This window comes from Bidens hawaiensis, unplaced genomic scaffold (genome assembly GCF_021521415.1).
Source record: "Bidens hawaiensis isolate Kalapana, Puna unplaced genomic scaffold, B.hawaiensis_p1.1 tig00012557_1, whole genome shotgun sequence".
In the NCBI taxonomy this organism is placed as follows: Eukaryota; Viridiplantae; Streptophyta; class Magnoliopsida; order Asterales; family Asteraceae; genus Bidens; species Bidens hawaiensis.
Window position 1 is genome coordinate 326301 of NW_027492029.1, and position 8988 is coordinate 335288.

At 34.9% G+C, this 8988-nt stretch overlaps 1 protein-coding gene across 1 annotated transcript; it reads left to right on the plus strand.

The window, feature by feature from the left end:
• Window positions 1–1103: 1103 nt before the first annotated feature.
• Window positions 1104–8329, plus strand: LOC143541387 (serine/threonine-protein kinase CTR1-like). The gene is made up of 16 exons (XM_077034227.1): window positions 1104–1545; window positions 2037–2369; window positions 4354–4652; window positions 4749–4893; window positions 5151–5263; window positions 5336–5499; window positions 5678–5968; window positions 6084–6124; window positions 6200–6268; window positions 6358–6458; window positions 6560–6644; window positions 6803–6901; window positions 6999–7067; window positions 7161–7292; window positions 7818–7912; window positions 7995–8329. The coding sequence occupies exons 1-16, from the start codon at window positions 1150–1152 to the stop codon at window positions 8083–8085; spliced, it is 2523 nt and encodes an 840-aa protein (XP_076890342.1). The 5' UTR covers window positions 1104–1149; the 3' UTR covers window positions 8086–8329.
• Window positions 8330–8988: the final 659 nt, after the last annotated feature.

Consider the following 8988-nt stretch of genomic DNA (forward strand, 5'->3'; position numbering starts at 1 on the left):
CCACTATGGGTCAAGAAAACAGAATTTTCATTTTTAACCCTCAACTTTGGAATTTGGCCATTTCAGTCCCTAGACTTTGGAAAATTGAACTTTGAACTCGAAATTTTCACGTTGTTACAGATTCCATAACAAAAAGTAATCCAAAATTAATCTCTGTTAATAAAATAATACATAAGCACTCAATTTAAAAAAATAGTTTTAAAGTTTACACGTTTAAATGTTAATTGTTGAGTTAAAAGTAATTTTGGAAAAATATGGGCCGCAAATATAAAAAATTTATCGTCTTTAAAACCGGTTTGCCGGTAAAACCGGTATTTTAGATAAAAACCGCCGGTACGATGTTCTAGCAAACCGGGCAAAAATAACATGCTCAAAATACCGTCTTGTTGTGCGAAATCCGGTTTGAACCGGTTTTTAAAACACTGATTACAAATACATAAGGGAATACAAAATTAGGTTAAAGCTCGTTTAAAATGAACGAGTCCGTAATGGGGCCGGGTCGGATGCTCGTAGCCTCGTGCCCCTTCTTCTTTCTGTGTCTCGGTCGAAACCGACCTACATGACTACAAACCCAACAAATGATTGAGTTAGTTCATATAGTTGAGAGGGCTTTTGATGATTTGTCTCAAATTGTGTTTGATTTCACTCATTATAACACACACATTGACGATGATTTGTTAATTTGGGTAGACTAATGCTATTTAGTCTAAGCGTAATGGGGCGACATTTGGTGGGTTTTCGGGCGATGTTAAACCCCCCCCCCCACCCGGCGCGGTTGATAAGAGGGGGGGGGGGGGCGACATACTTTTGTCCTTGGTTGGGTTAAACAGAAAAGTATTATTTAGTTAAATGGACCAATGACAAATGTTGGTTGGGTGTGGGTGTGGGTGTGGGTGGGGGGGGGGGGGGGATTTTGGACTATAACACCACCACTACATTCGTGAAATCGACTACGCAAAAGAGGTTGCTGCTTAAATACGATCAGTTTTCGTTCACCGGAGCTGTTAATTTCCGACCTAGAGAACACGATTTGTGCTAGGTTCACCTTTAGAAACAAGAAGAAGATCAGAGTTAATTAGTATTATTATTATTATTATTACTTATATCATACGTATTAATTGATTCATATCACGTAAAGTGTGAGGGAAAATGCCGCACCGAACGACTTACATTTTCCCGAGGCAGTTTCCGGAACCCGGCGGTGTGAACACGATTTCGTCGTTGAAATCTGAAGATCACGAGACGACGAATAAAATTATAAGTGCTGGTGTTAATGATGAAGATCATGCGGTGGAACGACACCGTATTGGTAGAGGTAAGAGTTACCGGAGTCACGGGAAGAAGAAGAGGCAGCAGATTGCGGATTTTGTCAACTGGTTGGTGGAGAAGAAGAGGTCAGGTGCCGGTCACGTGAGGCTAAATGATAATGACCTGGATGAAGTGGAGATGTTACCGGCGCCGGTCAAGGATGTATCGGATGACTGGAGTAGTCATGTGTCGGATGTTGATTATCATCATCATCACCATCATCCTCCGACTCGACAGGTAGGGGTGTGCATAGTTCAATTTGATTAAAAAAAATCTTATTAAAACTTATCAATTGGTTTTTCAGTTAATATTCCGGTTAATAACTAGAGCCTCTGCTAAATTAACTACTCGGTTTTCAGTTAATTGATTTGGTTTATTATGTTTTCTGTTCGGTTTTGTTAATAACAAGAATCAAATTTAAGCTAGAATTTTTAATTAGAAATAAATGAAAAATATATGAAATTGATGCATATATACACGAAATATAAATTTTTAAATGTATAAAATGAAGATATAAAATACATAAAATGGTGATTGTGGAATAAAACGTGAAATAATTGTAAAAGAGGTATTAAAGGTAGAAATATATGAAAATATGAATAGTTTGGTTAATTTCGGTTAACCAAGGGTAAAAAAATAACTGATAATCGTGTTTAAGTTATCAGTTATTTTTTTTTGTATTTTTCAGATAATTTAACGGTTTGGTTATTGCTCGCTCCTATCGGCAGGTGTCGTTGCGAAGGTTATCGAGTGATGCCGGAAGTAGTTACGCGGCGAGTTTGTTTTCGGGGACGGTGGCTACATCGAGTTCTGCTGCTTTTTGTAAGGAGTCAATGACGGAGGAGACGAGGGAGGAGGAACACGGTGGTGATGATGGTCGGAATGATGGTGTACGGAGGTGGCGTGACAGTTATTACTTGCAGCTTACGCTTGCAAAACGGTTAACGCATCAAGCAACTATTGGTGACGAGCCTGCGCTTATTCATGGGAGTGCCGGTGGTGGTGGTGGTGGTTCTGCCGTGACGTGTTATGATGCTGAGTCTGTTTCTTATCGTCTCTGGGTATGGTTTCTTATATTATTTAATTTAATTACTTTACTAATTTATTGATTTTTATTTCTAATTGATATTTGCATATTTTGTGACGTATTTTTTATTTATATATATTTTAGGACACATATAAATTATAATCATGGTAAATAAGCGTCTTCGCTTTTACTTTTTGTAACATACAAAAAAGTAATCGACTTTGTGAAAAAATAACAAAAAGTAGATACGTGTAATATGTTTCATGTATAATTATAGTAACATGATATGATTGACATGACGTTTAACGAGTGAAGATTTGGATACATGGGTTATGGGTTTAGATGATATATATGTTGACACGTTAATGGTACAGTTAAAGTTGTGTTTATAAGTGCGAGTCGTCTATGACATGTATAACACTTTTAACTTATCGTGTTAAATAGGTTAAAAAATTGACACAATATGTTAGGACTCGTTATTCAAAACAATATCGCTTTATAGTTTTGTAAATTATTAAGCATGGATTATAATTTTGGCAACTTTTGTTTTGTCGTGCTGGTTATATATTGTTATTTTTCTAATCATGTTTAGTGAGTCTTGTTGCTAATCGTATTTGATATGTCGTGTCGTGTCGTGTCATTCATGTTTATTAAACTATTTGATATGTCGTGTCGTGTCGTGTCGTGTCGTGTCATTCGTGTTTATTAAACTAGTTACTTTTAATTGTGTTAAATGTGTAGGCGTTTAGCCTCTTAATTAAGCATGTCTACGTTAGTGTTAAGAAAATAACGCATTTAATTTTTTTTTTTTTTTTTTGTTTCAAATCGAAGTTTTATATAATTTACTATAAAACGATTACAATAAAGTGGCAGGCAAACGGGCAACAATAGAAAATTAAGAGAGTTGGTAATGTTTGTAAATTTCTAGACAGCTATTGAGGTTAAATTCGTTTAAATTAATCTATAGTATATTTAAAATTCTTTTTCATTTATTTATTTATTTATTTTATTTACTTGGATGTTGATATGATGACAAACTTGTGTTAACAATTAAGTTTTAGTTAGCCAACAGTCATCATCTTCCAGGGAGTATGAACTAATAAGAATAGGTAGCTGTTCAATCACACCCACCAATTTGATGGGTGGTGAATTCTAAACACCAAGTGGGAGTATTTTCGTATTTAAAAAGAAGAGTAAGATAATATTTTTAAATCGTTTAATTATGTTGAAAGTCTTAATAATGTCATTTAAATATATATTTTCTGAAAAGAGCAAATTATTCGGCGTTAACAATTTCTTTCATTTTTAAAAATAAAAAGTATCATTAAATAAACTAAAAAGTATAAAAAACCAGAGCATTTTATAAAATTATAAAAACTTTCTTTATCAATTTATAAGTGTCATATAATACGTCTTTATGCATAGATAATCGTTCATTCTTTTTATAGTCAAATCAAGTTGTCCAAGTTCTTTATGGATTAAATCAAAGTATTTCTTAAGTGTGTACTACGCATCTATCTTTACCAAACTTAGTTTATTTTACTAAGCAAATAAATATTTTTCATCATTTCGTATGTATTGAATAACTAATATTTTGTAACAAAATTCAATTTTACTCTTCTGTAAAAACACTTAATGCAGTTTTCATAATTTTCTTTTAAAATATGTTCTTTGTTGGTATATATTCTGAAAGGACTAGTAGGTTCTTTTATATACATTGTAAATTATAACGTGTTTAAGAATTCAAAGCCATGTTTGTCCTTTTGCAGTTTTGAAGAAAATGTCAAACAAAATATGTTGATCAAACATAAACTAATCATGTATGATTCATGTGCAACCAACATACAATCTTTTTCATATCAAAATAATCATAAAATTAGGATATCATAAGTGAGAATAATTTGCTAGTCAATGGACTCTAACTCCATAGTATTTGTAAATGTCACATATGACCCGACCCATTTATAAAACTTTTTAACAACATTTTGTAGGATTTTGATGATGTTTAAAACTTTCAGGTTAATGGTACACTGTCATACAATGATAAGATATCAGAAGGGTTCTATAACATACTCGGAATGGATCCGTTTATGTGGATGATGTGTAACGGCTCTGAAGAAGGCAAACGCTTACCATCTTTACTAGCACTCAAAGCTGTAAACTCGGGTAGTACATCAATGGAGGTAGTTCTGGTAGATAGATACAGGGATTCACGGTTAAGAGATTTGGAGGATCGCGCCCAAGAACTTTATTTTTCTGCAGAAAATAACCGAATGTTGGCTGAACAGCTTGGAAAACTTGTTGCTTCTACTATGGGGCAAGTTTGTTTTTTTTTTTTTTGGTTTAGTTTCTTGTGGATTAAGCTATTTGTGTTTGTATATTGAGTGTGTTTGTTGAATTTGTGTATTTGAAGGGGCTCATTTCCGACCAAACAAGATGATTTACATGCTCGTTGGGAATCGGCTAGTACTAAACTAAGGGATCATCAAAATGGCATTTTGGTCCCGGTTGGAAGCTTGTCTGTTGGACTTTGTAGGCACAGAGCTATTCTTTTCAAGGTTATGATTCATATTATGAGTTTTAATAATAAGTCAACTTCGGTTCAGTTTAGTGGTTTAAGTTTGGCACGTTTAGTTAAACAAACGGTTGTAAGGGTCATTTTTGGATTACACGATTTAACGTGTGCACGGGTTGGGTTGATGTTTTTGACACAAATACAGATATGGCTCATGTTTAGATTGAACATTTCAACCCGCCAACTCAACACGAAAGGCACCTACAATTATACTAACTTAGCATAAATTGGAACATGCAGAAACTGGCTGACTATGTGGGCCTACCTTGTCGTATAGCAAGAGGCTGCAAGTATTGTGTTGAAGATCATAGATCATCATGTCTGGTCAAAATCCAAGATGACAATGTCACAAGGTTAAATTCTTAATCTACTGCATCTCCTTTGACCTTTGTGTTGATTCATAGCTGACATATGTATACATACAGGGAGTATGTAATAGATCTAATCGGGCAACCCGGAAATATGTATAATCTGGATTCCTCAATAAACGGAGACATACTTTCTTCGGTTCCTTCACCTTTTCAAAGTTCACATTTAAAAGAAGTTCAACAAGTTTATGTGGACCGCGAATCAATCTCTCAAGTCAAGAGTAAGTTCATTAAGTTTATCTAGAACTAAATCACTTCAAAACCTGTTTCCAAACACCCTCTTAGCGAATCAATCTCTCAAGTCAAGAGTAAGTTCATTAAGTTTATCTAAAACTAAATCACTTCAAAACCTGTTTCCAAACACCCTCTTAGCATGTTAATATGATCAATATCATGCAGACATTGAATGGAAACCTAATGTATCCGATGAAGAAACTGGCGGTAACAGAGGATCAAAGGAGATGAGATGTGTGCCACTCGATAGGAACTACAGAATTAGTGAGACAGTCGAGACACCAAAACTGAAACCGAGTCAACCAGGTCAGTTGTTGAAGGTTGAGAGTGACGGGAAATGTAGAGGCAACTTTCCGGTTACTACTACACGATATTTGACCCTCGAGCCGTCTCTCGCAATGGACTGGCTCGAGATTGCTTGGGATGAGTTGCATATAAAAGAGCGTATCGGTGCTGGTTCGTATACTTGTTATTTAACTTTCTTGCATAATGTGTTTAGGTTGACTTGTTTATAAGTATGTGGGTTGGGTCAAAGTTGTCATATTGGCTAACGGTTACCAACCAATGTCAGGCTCGTTTGGGACGGTGCATCGTGCAGAGTGGCATGGCTCGGTTAGTACTTTTTGCTACATTTTTTGAAAAATTATAAGTGTTTATAGTTAGATTATAAAATTGGGTTTATTACAGGATGTAGCTGTTAAGGTGTTAACAGCTCAGGACTTTGAAGATGATCAGCTGAAGGAGTTTCTGAGAGAGGTATAACAAGTTTTGTTTTTTTGGTATATTTTCTTATAACCATGATTGATTATATTCTAAATTTGGTATTCAAATTTTTTCTTTTTAAGGTTTCCATCATGAAACGTGTTCGCCATCCAAATGTGGTTCTGTTCATGGGTGCGGTCACTGTTCGTCCACATTTTTCAATCGTCACCGAGTATCTACCTAGGTAAGTTGATTTTTCTAATAAAGATTCATTTTTTATTTTTATTTTTTAAAAAAAGATAAACGTGAAGTGACCCATTTTGATTGATGTTTTTTATGAAACAGGGGCAGTCTGTTTCGCCTTATACATCGACCAGCAGCTGGTGAAATCATGGATCAAAGACGACGTCTGCACATGGCTTTAGATGTGGTTTGTACTAAAGCTTTGATATTTACTTATCTTTATACATACAGTGGAAAGAATGATTCTTGAATTTACCATTTAAAATCAATAAAGTGATTCTTGTGTTTGCCCTTTTAAATCAAGAATTAACCTGCGAAACGCTCTTAATCCGTTGTTTGTTGCAGGCTAAGGGAATCAATTATCTTCATTGTCTTAGCCCTCCAATCGTTCACTGGGATCTCAAGTCTCCAAATCTATTAGTAGACAAGAACTGGACAGTGAAGGTATGAATGCGACTGCGAATGCAAATACATAGAAACTTGCTACTTATTTCTCAAATCACCATTAACATTTGCTCCTTCCCATTTCCTTGAAATGCAGGTTTGTGACTTTGGGTTATCAAGATTTAAAGCAAATACTTTCATATCATCAAAATCCGTTGCTGGAACGGTAAACATTTCTAAATACCTGTTTGATAAAAAAACAATACGATTTGAGTGGTGAAAATGAGCATGCAATAAGTGTTGTTTCTAATCTGTGCAGCCTGAATGGATGGCCCCTGAATTCCTTCGAGGCGAGCCCTCGGATGAAAAATCTGATGTTTACAGTTTTGGCGTGATCTTGTGGGAGCTCGTAACCATGCAACAACCGTGGAACGGGCTCAGTCCTGCTCAGGTTTGTCCTTATATCCATGTCTAGAATTGGGTCATTATTTATTGGGTTGACCCGAAAGACCTTGTCCAAAAAACTGAACTTCTTTTAATCACATTATAGAAAGATATTCTAGTTTTCAAAAGTTATAAGCTTCTTATATTCACATTATTAAATAATCTTCTAGCTTTCAAGAAATTTTAACTTCTTGTAATCACATTTTAATAATTTTCTAATTTTCAGAAATTTGAACTTCTTATAATCACATTATTTATTAATGTATTAGTTCTCAGTTTTAAACTTATTATTATAATCGCATCGTTTTAATAATATTCTAGTTTTCTTTATAAAATGATTCCTACTGCGGTAAAAATACACTTTAGGTGACCTTCCCCTGCCTGATATCCATTTGAGCTAGTTTTCTTGATTTTCTTCACTTGACCCATTAGAGAGACAACATAACCAATTAACCAGATTTGACCCGTTCATTGATAACCGGGTCAGAACTATACACAACTTTCTGCTGACATATGAAGAGTTGAAATTCAGGTTGTTGGAGCAGTGGCTTTCCAAAACAGGAAACTAACTATACCTATCAACACACCTCCAGCTTTAACTTCGCTCATGGAATCCTGTTGGGCTGAGTAAGAATCCGTACCTTAATCTTGTGATCATGTGTATAGCTCGTACGTAGTATTCTAAACAACGTTTTGTGCTTTGAAACAGTGACCCGACTCAACGACCAACTTTTAAGAGTATCGTTAATTCACTAAAGAAGTTGCTCAAATCCCCAACGGCACAAATGGGAGGTCCATGAGCATCATATTGTTATCTTTCTTGGTTTAACTTTTAAAGAAGTGTAGTTTAAGCATTATAAATCTAAAAATCCTACTAAGAGAGGATTATAACCAGAATATGTTAAAAGCTAAAGGGCTTTAGGTTCATAAAGTCTGTAACTCAATAAAAGTTTCTAAGTTCTTGATAATAAGAATACGAATTCGAATATGAATGTTTCTTTCTTCTTGTTTTGCAAATTCCTGTGAAACATTGATTTTCTGTTGGAAAAATTAGTTGGATTTTTTTACTGACTCGTTGTATACAGTTAATTATATTTATATATGGCAGTAAATAATTATTACTTTACGTTCTCCTTGATGAGAGCTTTGCAACAAGCCAAAGTTTGTTCAAAACAAAAGTAATTAAGATCAATGAAATATCGTTACTTAAATACATAAGTTGATACGAAATTTGCAATGAGAAACAGATCAAAGGAAACCGATACAGGCGAGGGATAACTGGATAAGAAAATCTGCACTGGTAAGTAAATAAGATCATTTATTAAATATTTTTTTCTTAGCCATACGGAATAAGGGCGGGTCCCGGAGGTGTTTGCATCATGAGAGATGACGTAATATGACATATCAGTGACGCACTTTGCATTTCACGCACTTGCAACTTGCTACATGTAGGAACATAATAGGCGGATTGACTGGTTTGTCAAGGGGGGGGGGGGGGGGGTATTATCCCCCACTCAACTTTTTGGTTTCTATGCATATTTTATGAGTGTGTGTATATTTCTTGCAAAAATAGATATACTATAAAAGGTGTCCCCTTGAGTTTTATTTATTGGCTATAAAAGTCCTCTGCTCTTTGCTCCTAAAAGCTAATTTAAAAGCTTATTTTATCAAAAAGTCTTTCTAAGTCCACCAATAAATGGTTT

What these genes read in the sequence shown, in the direction of transcription:
- LOC143541387 (XM_077034227.1), top strand. Translation starts at nt 1,150, where the DNA reads ATGCCGCACCGAACGACTTACATTTTCCCGAGGCAGTTTCCGGAACCC. An exon ending in CTGTTTCTTATCGTCTCTGG is followed by an intron (nt 2,370 to 4,353) that starts GTATGGTTTCTT and finishes TAAAACTTTCAG; the next exon opens with GTTAATGGTACACTGTCATA. An exon ending in ATCAATCTCTCAAGTCAAGA is followed by an intron (nt 5,500 to 5,677) that starts GTAAGTTCATTA and finishes AATATCATGCAG; the next exon opens with ACATTGAATGGAAACCTAAT.